The sequence below is a fragment of the Embiotoca jacksoni genome, unplaced genomic scaffold, assembly GCF_022577435.1.
Source record: "Embiotoca jacksoni isolate LCO1_2020_lvr unplaced genomic scaffold, fEmbJac1.0.p SCAF_2, whole genome shotgun sequence".
Classification (NCBI taxonomy): domain Eukaryota; kingdom Metazoa; phylum Chordata; class Actinopteri; family Embiotocidae; genus Embiotoca; species Embiotoca jacksoni.
The window spans coordinates 7,686,324-7,700,000 of NW_027185340.1; the positions used below are offsets into that span (position 1 = coordinate 7,686,324).

A 13,677-nucleotide genomic window follows, 5' to 3' on the forward strand; every position below is an offset into this window, starting at 1 on the left:
AAAAAAAAAAATAGCTGAAATATGGCTGCAATAATACTATGTGGTCTCAGCTTTATTTTCTCAATTAGAGCTGAGAAATGTTGACCCGGAGGCCAAGGTGCATACTTATAAGTTCGCTAATTGTTGGTTCTGGATTGGATGCATGCATGCATGCTCAGTTCCGCTGCGGAAGAAGGATCATCGGCAGATAATAAGTAGAAGTCGAAGGGAGGCTGAAGAAGAAGCAAAAACGAACGCCACCGCAGGCGTCCTTCCCGCCGATCCAATGCCGCACCCGTTTTGCCGATATTTTATCTAGCTTGCAAACTTTCAACAGTCAAAATGTACCGTTGTCGTCTGGAAACGGTGAGCCACAGCAGCGCACTGGAGGACATGTTCCTTCGTTACCAACAAACACTTCACTTATTCGGACTCGGTTCCACATTCTCCGTCCTGCTGCTGGAAATATTCACTTAAAGCGCAAACTATATATTCATTCCACCATTAAAAAAAAAAAAAAATACAAAAAAATAGTCCCCAACACGCGTCATGTCATATTTTGCTCAAATCGACAGTAGTTTATAATCTACCGAGTCATTTTTTTTAAAGGGAACCGAAGCAAATAAGAACAAAAAGAAACCTATGGAGCGATGCTCTTCTTATCCTTTCAGTAAACACAACCTTCTGCTATGTTTCTTTGGCGAGTGTCCATGACAAAACGGCGATAAGAGAAGGTAATACCCTCCGACAGCCTGATGTGGGAGGTGGGGGGTGTGGGGGTGGGGGAGGGGGGGGAGGTAGCTCTTACAAGTGTCCCGATCCAGGAAAACAATGATCTCGGTGGAAAGAATTCATATCTGGCATTGGTGTCGAACGCCGGAGCCTCGTCTCATCGTGTTGTCGCTTATTTAACCAGCACATTAAACTGCGCGCTGTCGTACCGCCTCACCTCCGTTTTAAATCCAATTAAGTGTTTCAGGTTCATACAAAAGCAGAGAAATTCTTTTTCTTTTTTTTAGTGGCGATGATAAAAAAAAAAAGGAAAGGAAAGGCAGCCTTTCAGCTGTTCAGTGTTAGGGTGGGGGGGAAAGGGTGGAGGTGGGGGGGGGGGAGGGGGGGGTCAGAGCGAAGCGACCACAAATGACTGAAAAGTTCTTTTGTTTGTCATTATGTTCATTATGTTGTACCCTGCCCCATTTTTTTTTTTTTTTTTTTTTTCTTCTTTCTTTCATTGCGCTCTGACTCAGAGCTCGGCCACAGACTCTCACGGTGAAAGAGATTGGACCCTCCCTCCCTCCTCCCTCCTCCCCCGTTCCTCCTCCCCCTCCCCTCCCACACTCTGTGTCTCTCTGCTTCACTAATTGGTCACATTCAGAATCAACAGGCAGAAAAACAAAGCGTGACATCCCTCCATTCTTTCCAACATCCCCTCGGCCTCACACACGCTCAGCACACATGTGTGTTACGTGTGTGTGTGTGTGTGTGTGTGTGTGTGTGTGTGTGTGTGTGTGTGTGTGTGTGTGTCATCCTGCTAAAAACGCCACTATTTACTTATAAATCCCCAAACGGGGTGTTTCAGTACTGATTTCAACAAAAGGGGTGTCTTTGGTAGAGTGTGCACAGCTCCCTCACCTCCCTCTCCTCCCTCTCCTCCCCCCGACCCCCCGACCCCCCCCCCCCCCCTTCTCGGAGATTCTCAAGCACTCGGCCTCTTAATTGGTTTTCCATATTAACAAGCTTGTTTCTTTTGATTCACCTCCTGAATAAAATAAAATGCCGCTCTTAATCAACATGGCTTTTTTTGTCCCAGCTCAGAGGTCAGCGAAGGCTAATCCCCCCCCCCCTCCCTCCCTCCTCCCTCCCCCCCTTCCCTCCTTGGCTAAAGCCTGGACGACACTAGTCTTTTTACCCTCCCGACAAACAGCCCCCCCCCCCCCCCGCCCCCCCGTTGGGAGACGGTGCATTTTGTAGAAGCTATATGTGTTTGTCTAAGGACGCTCTGCCCTTTTCCTCCGCCGGCTTTAAGGATGGTTTCGAGGGTTTTGTGTGAGGACCAGTAGGGCGGTGTGTGTGTGTGTGTGTGTGTGTGTGTGTGTGTGTGTGTGTGTGTGTGTGTGTGTGTGTGTGTATGCACGCAACGCAGCGAGCTTCCCACACCGACACCCTGGCATTCCCTGTATGCCAGGCATGCCTCTCCACTCACACTTGTCCAGAGACACAGAGGCCTCTTAAGTAAATGTTCGATGTTCTCAGAAATGGTTTGCAGGTTCTCGTCGCAGGCTCAGAGCGTAGGAGGAGCTTTCACCCGTACGCACTCAGCACGAAATCATACGATAAGGGGCAAACTATAGAGATAATAACGGACCGAAATAGGCTTCGTTTATGTTTGCGTGACGGCGTCGCACCGTGCGGCACGTGTGTTGATTCTGACACGCACCAGATCCGCGATTGGTCAGCTGGCGTTTTCTCCCACGTTTACGGCGCGTGAGAGCGAAGACTGCCCAACACGAGATGAAAAACCACGTCGAAGTAAAATACTACCACCGTCAAACTGACACCTGTGACACTGAACTACCCATCAAGGTTGTAGGTGTAAGTGTCTACTGCGGGATTCCTGCGCATGCTTTGCTTCATCCGTGTATCTGGCTTCAGCTCCCCAAACATCTCTTTCAATAAGAGCTTGATAAATACACGAATTGGCCACATTAACTCAGGGTCCGTGTATATCTGTGGAAGTAACAGTACAGAAATGAGAAACAAAGTTCCAGCTAATTTAGAAACAAAACAAAAAGGACCTTTTTTTTTTTTTTTTTAACTATAAAATGTCCTGTTTCACAAATTTTTTCAGGAATCACAGTTTCCTCTGAGATTTGTTTTCCTCCAGCTTTACTTCTTTTTCCAAAACAACGTTTTTGTAATTGCTTTTGATGCCCGTTACTTAAATCTTTGAAATTAACTTCCCAAGATATCCATTTAAATATACTTATATGGCTTTCAATCGTATACGTTCAAAAAAAAAAAAAAAAAAAAAAAAAAAAATCGAATCTATGTGCATACATGTCTAAAAACAACAGTTCCTCATAAAGATCTATCAGTTGCAATATGAAATCCTCACGAGAAGCCAGAAATTCAGGGCGAGTATCGTAGTTTTCGGGGACCTTAAAACTATTTGTGCTGTTTCGTATTTGAACCAAATTTCACCTGATTTTGACCTGATTGTGGAGCTGGGTGCATATTTAATGGTTTCGGGGCTTATTCTCACGCCACAGTGGTGGAGGTATAGTTTTTTATTGTGGAGAAAAAGAGTCCATCCATTGAAACGGCGACAATCCCAACACGCATCAGGTTTCCCTCGAGACAGAGAGAGAGGAGAGGGTGTTATCCAAACAGAGCTCACCCTGCTCTTTCCAGCCTTGTAATCCCAGTTGGCTTTCTACTTTCTCAATGGAGCTGCGGTAGTCAGTGTGTGTGTGTGTGTGTGTGTGTGTGTGTGTGTGTGTGTGTGTGTGTGAGAGAGAGAGAGAGAGAGAGGGCAGGCGAACGGCTGTTAAACAGCAGTTTTGGGGGATTAGGAGGTTTTGGAGCACAAAGACTCTGCGTGGAGCAGAGAAGGAGGTCGAACTGGAGGGGGAGGAGTTTAAGAGGGTGGATGAAGCGGGGGGGGGGGGGGGGTGAAAAGTGTGTGTATGTTTTGGGAGGGTTTTTGGAGGGAAAAGAGGGTCAAACGGGGTCAATGCATCTGAAGGGCTGTCCCGTAGGCTGCAATGAATATTTGACATCATTTGTGTTTCGCGTTTAGTCGTCTTGAAACCGCTGCTGTTGTTTTCCCACATCGTTTTGGGTGCTCCGTTAAAATATTCTGATTTTTTTTTTTTTTTTTTCTTTCTTATAAATAGTGCGGTGTTTTTTTTTTTTTAAAGTTCAGACCGGCACACACGGGAGGTGTTATTGCTGTGTGTTAAGCAGCAGGCTGATGATGTCAATCTCGTGAGTCTTTATGTTCAGGCGGCCCTTTTTTTTTTTTTTTTTTTTTTAAACCAAACACTTCCAGGAACTTTCAAAGTGCAAAACTCGTGAAGAACAATTCACTTTTGGACATTTTTCTTCCTGTATTTCCACTGAATGTTAAAAAAAAAAACCCACATAAAAACGAAACGCGGGCCGGGCGCCAAACTTCTGCACCTTTACGACACCGGGCGAACGTCGTCTGTCACCGAAAGACGCCTTGTAATTCGGTACCAAGTGTCAATACCTAGACTACATCCACACCACACATTTTGGTTTTCAAATGTACACATTTGAACATTTTTATAAAGGCGAGCTAATAGAGCATTTACTGCACATAGGGCTCCACCCTGGACGATAAAAATCACTTTAGCTTATATGTGGGTTAATAAATCGTACTTCTTTAAGGAAACATCTGTCAATTTTAACATCCCGCGATAGCTTTCATAATGACGCAGCTGGGGAACATCTGTAAAACCTAAGTGACGCTCTCCCCTTCTAAACTGCGTGCAATCGTAATGTTTTATGTAATTTAAAAGTAGCATTCAGGAACCTGCATCGTAAATATCTGAAACGATACCCAGGGCCTCAGATGAGGCGAGCGAGGGACGGCGGCGACGGCTCGGGTTGAGATGATAACGAGCGTAGACGAGGTCACAAAGAGCGGCGTTCTCCGGAGCGCGCATTCTTTGGCAGCTTTTACTTTACAAAGCAACCGCCAGCGAAAGAATTGGCAAAAAGAAACTTCATGTTTCTTTTCCCTCGGTTGCGTTCGTCATTTAGCGTGAAAAACGAGTTGAATGCTCTTTAAGGAAAACACGAGCGCGAAACGGATCCCGGCACCTGGACATGTGTTCACAACCCCTCGTCGCACGTTTCCTTCGTTCGTTGGCCCGCGGGCGGACCCGAACCCACGGAGTCATTTACCTTTTTTTCCCGGTTGCTTTATTTAGAGGTAAATACAACCGTCCTTTATCTTTCCGGTTTATGCCGCGACCGCTCGGCGCGCGTCCGACGCCTTCGCGAGGAACCTTCATCGACGTCAGCTAATTCTGTTTGTTCCCGGGGGGACAAAAGTCGGTCCGGACCGGTCGACCCCGAACGTCCATCGGAGCGCCGACGGATCTGCCGGGGCCGGCCGTCGATGCTCGGCTTCATCGTTGTCACGTTGGAAGTTCTCGTCTGAGTGATTGTCCCGGTGTGACGCCGCGGCCGTGGTACTCCGGTGGAGCTCGTAAAATGGTCACCGGATATTTATAGCGAGCAGTAACAGAAGAGATGTGGGCATTTAAAAAAAAAAAAAAAAAAAAAAAAAAAAATGGAGGGAGTGATTTTTGACTTCGGGGAACATGTAGTCCAATCAGAAGTAAACCTTTTTTTTTTTTTTTTCTTTTTTTTCTTTTCCCAGAGTAATTCTTTGTTTTAAAATGAAAAATTGCACCCGGGCTTCATGCAAGTTCAAGAAGCTGGATTTGATTTATTTTCTGTTTTGTCCCCTCCCGCTCCATTTTCACCTATTTACTTCTGTCACTCTCCATCCGTCCGCCTCTCTGTGCCTTCCTCCTCCTTTCCCACCGTCCCTCCAGTCCGCCACCAGAGCCGTGCTGCCGGTCGTTTGATTCTGCCCAGTCCAATTATAGCGGGCCTTTAATTACCGAGCCTGTCAGCCTCCATCAGGAGAGCAATTCGTCATGTGGACTGGGCTGGACCGGACTGAGCAGCCCGCTTAGGGTTTTTTTTTTTTTTTTGGCGCGGGCGGAGGGGCGAGCGTACGTTTGTCCGCCGCTCTCGGCACCTGTCTTGCCCGTGAACGTCCGTCACCTGCATCATTGTCCTCCCTCGTATGCTGAAGGACATTACGTCGGGGGGGGGGGGGGGGGGGGGGACGCTGCAGGCTTCGTACGGTTTCGCACTGCGGGTACCTTGTTTACTAAAGTTTGCGTCCAACAGCTTCAAACACACGGAGAACCTTTTATGTGAATCAAATTGGGCTGCGAAAGTGTTTTGAGATCTGCCGCAGACAGCCGACGCACCGACAGCACGGACGCTAGCTGTTGCCGGGCGGTTCTTTTTTCCCCGAAACCTCCCGGGAGCCGCGGTTCTCTCTTTTCTTTCTCTGCCTCCACGACGGAGCCGTCGTGGTTTCGGGTTTCCCGTCCGTCCCCCCCCCCCCCCGACGTTCGAGCGCCACCATCCCGAGAGCGCCTCGAGGAAGTTTCTTCAAACTCGGCGCGAACGTTCACTCGGCGCCGAAGGAGGGACCGATTCGGTTTTCGAGGGGTCGAAGATCACCGCGAACCTCACGTCCGTCCCCGTTCTCGCGAAACGCGACATCTCGGGAACGCCGGAGTCCGAACGAACGTCGACGGGAACTGCAACTTGACAACGTTTTCCGGTCTTCTGGTTTTTTAACTCCCTCGTGGGGCGACAGTTGCATTTTTGGCGGTTTCGTTTTTCTCGACTGGGCCGTTCTTTTGAACCTCTCCCGTTTCCTTTCCCACTTTCTCAAATTTTGCTCCGCGTTCGGTCGGCCTTGAGAACTCGCGTTCGGGACTTTCTGGAGAGGTTCGTCGGTGGGAAACGTATCAGGACGCTCGAGCAGACGGTCGGTGTTGTTTCAACAACCTCGTCCTTGTTTTTTTTTGTTTTTTTGTTTTTTTTTTCCCAAAGAGTGCATCTGAAAGCAAAGCACTTGCATAAAAAAAACAAAAAACCACATAATGTACTTTGTCAGCAGCCCTGACTGAAATAGAAGCTGTTTGTAGTGAGATTCTTGGTATCATATGGACTACGTAAGGACTCCACAGTATGTGTAGCAGCCTGCTGGAGGATTTACTGTAAACAGGATACTGCAGTGTGTTTCCCCCGGTCCGTGTGTGTGTGTGTGTGTGTGCGTGTGTGTGGTGTGTGTGCGTGTGCGGTGAGAGAGCGGTTTCTCCTCCTCTCGTCCTCCTCTCGTCCTCCTCTCGTCCTCATCGTCTGACAAACAGCATGAAGGAGGTTATAATTGGGAGGTCCAGAGCTCTGCCAGGTGGAACCACTTGTATCTGAATACGGGCTCTCGCTCTCTCTCAAGATCTCTCCTGTATATGTATCTCTGCCGGTCTTTCTCTTACTTTATACTCCCGTTTTTCTCCGTCACACGCGCCCCCCCCCCTCCCCCCCTTCCCTTCCCTTCCCTTCCCTACCCCATCGCCCCCCCCCCCCCCCACCCCACCCCCGCCGCTCCGGCAGCGTTATCAGCACCAAACGATGAAGCTTTGCAGTCGTGTGGAGTTTTTCTTTTGACGTGTCGGATTCTGCGCAGCTTTTGCTGTGCACTCATCCACCGTCTATCCACCACAATACATCTCCACCCCCCCCCACCCCCCCCTCCACCCCCTCACACACAGCCGAATCCCCCCCTCCCCCCCCCATCCCACCCGCTCTTCTTTAAGGAACTTGCCAAGCGTTGCCGTTAACTTCATTTACTGTCATCCATTTCCGCCCCTCCTGTTTCTTCGTCTTTCCTCCGAGTTGAAGAGAAGTCCACTTTCAGTCGTTTTAAAATCCGTTTTTTTTTGGGGGGGGGGGGGGGGGGGGGGGGAAACTAAAATCTTCTCCGGACCGACACGTCCGTGTCACGTTGGGTCAAATGACCGAATGCTGCATTATTTATTTGAAAGGAAAAAGGTCGCCAGTTGAAAAGCATGAAGGTGTCCATCGTGACCTCCGGTCAAACAGTAACTGGACTTTTCGACCCCGTGTGTCATTACTACCGTCTCTCCTCGTCCTCCAGGTGATCGATGGAAAACTGGCTCCCTTCCTGTCCAAGGTCATCAAGTTCGCCAGCGCCCATGTCTTCAGCTGCAGCCTGTGTCGCGAGAAAGGCTTCATCTGTGAGCTCTGCCACAACAGACAGGTCATCTACCCCTTCCAGGAGAACGCCACCCGCAGGTACACGTCACCTTCCTAGAAACCCGAACCTTCACGCAGCCAGAGAAGTCTTGAGCCGGTCAATTATACGACTTGGATTTGATTTGATCTGATAAAATGCGACTTGATTCATTGGGAGAATGTCACAAAAGATTTACAAGCAGTACTGGTGTTTCATTTGCACCTCAGTGAGGACAAGGAGTCAACGGAGTAAGAGCCAGAATATAGTGACCCTTTTTTTTTTTTTTTTTTTTTTTTTTTTCATTGAATTAAGATTGTATCGCTCTGGTTGTTTTGGACCGGTTGTGGTTAAAAAAATCCACATTTATGAGGACAAACGCGCTTTGTGAGGACATTTAGGACCGTCCTAAAGGACATTTAGGAAAGGTCCTCACAGCTTTAAAATGCAATTCGAGGGTTAAGACTTTGTGTCGGGGTTAAGGTTAGAATTAGGTCATGGTTGGGGATAGGGAATGTCCTCACAACTGTAGAGAGACCTGTGCGCGCGTGTGCGTGTGCGTGTGTGTGTGTGCGTGTGTGTGTGTGTGTGTGTGTGAAGGTGAATAGTGCAGAGCCTCGTCCTAGCAGAGAGATAAGAGCTGGTCAGGACTGATCCCTGAAAGACTCTGAGCTGTGGAGTAAGACACACACACACACACACACACACACACACACACACACACACACACACACACACACACAGAGACAGCTGACTTGTCGAGCTGTGTTTCATGACTTGAGAAGGGAGCGTTAGGTGTGAACTGATAGCGGCGGTATCTGCCGTACTTACTGGAGCAGAGCAGTAAAGATCGGCTCCTCACACACTGATGGAGACGAACGATAATAATAATAATAATAATAATAACTTTATTTATAGAGCACCTTTAAAAACAGAGTTTACAAAGTGCTCTACGGAGAAGCAAAGCATAGTCAAACATAACGTCAATACCGGTAAACATTTAAGAAAACAGGAGGCAAAAAAGACCAAACCATGAAGGTAATAATGAATACAAGAAAACCAACGATGGCCGGAGGTAAACAGCTGATCGCACTTCACGGACAACTCCAGTCCGTTACAGTCCAGTTTGAATGCGGTGTTTTATTATTGTGGTTTTTGATCGTTATTTCAATCGATAATAAACATTGTCCTCGCCGAGTCATTTGTCTCGCGGTGTCGAGAAGGTCTTTTGTTTAACGGACGGCCGTTGAACCCAAACTTCGGGAATCAAGACGGCTGACAGGAGTCGAGGGGGCGGTCGGAAGCTCCGCCGCCGGTCAGGCGCGGTCGTCCCAATTCGGCGTCGGGAACCGTGGGTTTTAGCCGCCGCTGGCGCCGACAACCGAAACCGTGAAACCGTCAAGTATCCGGCCTTCGAACCAGGTTGCGAAGAGCCGCAAGAATCGGGGCTAATCTCACGAGCGTGACGGAGCTGCCGCACATCAATCGGCGGGCGCCCTTTAGACGCTTCGTTCCGGGAGTGCGTCGACATAAAGCAAAGGCTTCCGACGGTCGGCGTGTTTGAATCTCGGCCCGTCACGAACGGAGGTGTCACCCGAGGTGTTGCGTCACCAGCAGGGCTCTTCGTCTGTGTGTGTGTGTGTGTGTGTGTGTGTGTGTGTGTGTGTGTTATGTGTTATTTCACCGTGACTCCCCGACACGACACCTGACCCGCTGTGCGCTGGTCTCTTTTTCGTCGGCAGGTGCGACGGCTGCGGCGCCGTCTTCCACACCGAGTGTCGGCAGAAAGCTCAGCCGTGTCCGCGCTGCGTCCGCCGAGAGCTCCACCACAAGAGGCCGTCGTCCTTCTGGTCGCCTGACGACGACAGCCCCGGCTGTTTCCACCTGCCCTACCACGACACCTGAGGACGGGCGCGCACACACACACACACACACACACAGAGGCCGAAAAAAACGACAACGGGAAGGCGCCGACGGTTGCCGTGACGCCGGACACTGCGCCTGTTTTTTTTGTTTTTTTTTTCCTGATCTGTGTGCGTCTCCCGGACAGTTTGGACCAGAGGACGAACTCGGAGCGTCTGAAGCGTCGTCAGGTTTGTGTTTCCTGTGTGTGCGCGCGTGTGCGCGCGTGCGTGTGTGTGTGTGCGCGCGTACCTGCCAACGCGCGCACACACACACACACACACACACACACACGCACGCGCGCACACACACACGCCCGAGCTTAGCCCGCTTCGTTTCTGCTGCAAAGAGACCCGGGAGAACCGAAGAACTGCCGCGTCAGACTTTACACACACACACACACACACACTTGCATTTTGTAGTCTTCACACGCAGGCGGTCGTCCGCCACCTTCATCCCGCCATCGTCATCACCTTCACTCATGTCTTATTCCGGCAGCTCGACGCGTGAAATCACAGCCGACGAACTGGAGAAATTCAAAACCCGACGGATGGAAAGTTAGATAAAAGTTTAGAAGTCACTCGATCAGTCGGCGGTCGGAACATTTGCGGACAATTTTGGCAGTTGAAATAATCCCAAAAAAAAGGTTTTCTGGTTCCTCAAATCTTCAGGTTTCAGACTGTCTATCAAACCAAATAAGCAAAGTGAAAATGTCTCCTCGACCTCCAGGAGAATTTTTTTTTTTTTTTTTTTTTTCTAAATTATGAAAAAAAAACAAAAACCCGATTAATATATAATTAACATATTCATTAGTTCTTCTTTAAGGGATAAACGGCTCAAAATCATGGGCGAGTGAAACTCTCGCACCGAAGCCTCGAAGTGTGGCGGTGAAGAGTCAATACGTCTCTCCTCTCAGAGAGCGGCGAGCTGCATTCAGGTCAGTTACAGTGGAATCAAATATTAAATAAATAATTCAATATTTCCGTATCTAAAAAAAAAAACGGCGCTCCTTTGAATAATGAAGCAGGTTTTTTTTTGTTTTTTTTTGCCTTCACCCTGTTCATACTGATCATTTCAAGAAAATTCTTCCCCGAATCAATTTTAACAGCGGCGACGCGCGAAAGTCCGTCAGACGTTGGGAAAAAAAAAAATCTTCGGCAGTCAAATCGGGTGGATTTCTTCCAAAGTTGCTTTTTTTTTTTTGTGTGGAAATCCTTCCGCTTTTGTGTGATCGTACCTCAGAAAGGAACCCGAGATAGGAATTTTTTGTCCCCCCCAAAAAACAAAAAAAACAAAGAGTCTTTGGAAGCCAACCCCGTTGATGTCTGAGACTGCCGAAGCCTCGTATTAACTTGAGATCAAGTTTGCAGTATATCTTCGCACTGACTGAGGATTGCAGATTTTGTCCCCCGATCGTTTTATTTGCGATAATCGTGGAAGAAATCGGCGTTTGAGTTCAGACTGAGGTGTAAAAGCGCAAACTCGTCCTTTTTTCCAGGTTTATTGCGTAGATGTGGAACGAAAGGCTTTTTTTTTTTTTTTTAACTCGCTGACCTTTGATCAGGGTTCCTCTAATGTAAATGTTAAAACTGCAAACAGACTTTAATTTTGAAAGGGACTCTTGTCGATCTGTCAGGGGACTCGCGTTCTTCCCACCATCTGTAAAATAAAATTAAAAAAAAAAAAAAAACAACAAAAACAAAAACAAAAACAAAAAACAAGGGGCAATAACATATTGTAACTTATTCTTTCATTGTTGCCTTTCTCCCTCCTCCCTCCCTCTGCGGTTCCACTTCCTGTCGTGCTTTACTCGTGCGGGATCTATCGAACGTGATAGCAGCTTTAGCTTTTTAGTATCTCTATGCAACCTAGACGGCCTTTATAACCCACGCTGCTTTCATGTGTAAAGGTCTGGAAACGCGCTCGTTCTTTCGACGCCGCCGCGCCAGCTGCGTTTCCCTCCGCGTCCGAGGGAGATCGTACGGAAACGTTATGAAACCTTGGAAGAAGAAGAAGAAGAAAAAAAAATAATAAATCGGCCGGTCGTAGCTGATAAATGAAACAAAACACAAGATTTGATTCGATTCTGCGCATTTTTTTGGGGGGGGTTTAGTTTTTGAAGTTATATTTGAAACTGTAATAACTGCTCGTCCGACACGGTCGATTCTTACAGTGAGGTAGAGCGCGTTTATAGTTTGTTCGCAACAAACGCTGGCCCGGTATTTCCGCTGTTTCGCTGTCGTCACAAGGTGGCGGTGACGCACCTGAAAGCTGTCCGCCGGCCAAAAATTCAACAACTTATGGAGAGAAGGAGACGTCGCTGCCTGCCACGGCGCGAGCAGCAGAAGCGCGAAAAGATATTAGTCGATTAGTTCCCAGCGACTATCCAATCGGATCTTTTTTTGCTCGAAACGCCCTTTCCCGTCCCTCCGGTGGACGGACGGGTGTACTACACACTTTAGCCTGATAAACAGTTTGCAAAATACAAATTGTCTCCGGTCAGAAAAATCATTTTAAATTCAGTAAATTCTTTAAAGATGCACTCTTAGATCTTTTTTTTTTTTTTGTGTGTGTCTGAAAAGTTTCTAAAAAAAAAAGTTTTCCAGCTTAAAAGTCCGACACGGCAGAAGTTATAACGCGAATGGAAACGCAGCTGCTGTTTCTTCCTGCAGTCTCGGTTTAATTTTACTTCCTCGTCTGTCCACTTTTCTCCTCCTCCTCCTCCTCCTCCTCCTCCTCCTCCTCGTTCAGCTTGTTTGAGCCATAAAAACCGTGTTAACCAGTTCATGTGGGAAGAGGCTGACGTGTTCGGCGACCGACCGACGAACCCCACATCTGGTTGGATTCAGGAATCTTGTGTTTTTGTGACGAGCAGCGATCGGACGGGGACGGTCGCTCGCGTTCGCGGGGCGTGCGGGGACGCCGCCGGCTGAAACTAAACGGGGCCGACGTGGTTTCAAAGCGCGGCGAGCGCGCGAGCGGAGTTGCGGCTGTCTCGTTTTATTCTGAAGGTCAGAGACCGAGGCTTGCCGGGTGATATTAAAAGCGAAATGTTTCAAGGTGTCGCTGACCGACTTTTCCCGCTGCATAAATAACTGAACAAAAGGTTGTGAAGCCTTCGGCCAGAACCGTTTTTGAGTTTGTACCTTCGCTGTGTAAAAGTGTTTTTTTTTGGTGTGCTGTTTATTTGTGTTACTGTGAAGCCCGGCAGGTGTTGGGGATCTATTTATTATTATTATTATTATTATTGTGCTGTTTATTTATCAGGCCTAAGTCACCCGCCGTCACACCTTACGTCTTCCATCGCCGTCTGTTTGAGCCGTGGACAACGCCGGGTGCTATTTTATTTGTATTTTTATTTTTGCCGCGGACCGCCGTCGAGGTTTCTTTGCCGATACCAAAAGCAGGAAGTAAAAAAAAAAGACGGCCGATTGGTCGGAGACGACCGTCACGAATTGCGACGTCGTCGACGGACCGCGCCGAACCGAACGCCGGCGGCGACGGAGGTGCCGCGGTTATTTCAGGAACATTCAGGAAATGAAAACGAACTCGTTTCCTGCGAAAAAAAAAAAAAAAAAAAAAAGGGGGACGTTAGAAAAACGGTCTGGAAAAGGCAAAACCTCAATTTAATCAAACGTCGGTTTTACCTGAAAATAAACTGATTCGGATCTTCGGGACGAACAGCTCCGTCGGACGTTCTTCTTCCCGTTTTAGCTTCGCGTTACTTCAGGTTTTTAACGGGTTTCTGCATCTGATCAACGATACAAAAAGTCTTTATTTCTTTGATTCTTTCCATTTTTTTTTTTTTTAAATGTTTCATGTTTTTGTGTTCATTCATGCAACTTGGAAGTACAAGTTTTGTGTTGGGTTGATTTTTTTTTTTTTTTAACTGCACTTTTGACTGTCCTGTTTACGCT

At 47.9% G+C, this 13,677-nt stretch overlaps 1 protein-coding gene across 2 annotated transcripts in view; it reads left to right on the top strand.

Moving 5' to 3' along the window:
* Positions 1-9,979, top strand: part of plekhm3 (pleckstrin homology domain containing, family M, member 3) — a 33,134-nt gene extending 23,155 nt beyond the window's left edge. For both annotated transcript variants that reach the window (XM_069154337.1, XM_069154338.1), the window contains 2 exons: positions 7,763-7,920; positions 9,601-9,979. In XM_069154337.1, the coding sequence (XP_069010438.1) occupies positions 7,763-7,920; positions 9,601-9,763 (321 nt within the window). In that variant the 3' untranslated portion in view covers positions 9,764-9,979. The remainder of the gene's footprint in view (positions 1-7,762; positions 7,921-9,600) is intronic.
* The last annotated feature ends 3,698 nt before the right edge of the window (positions 9,980-13,677 follow it).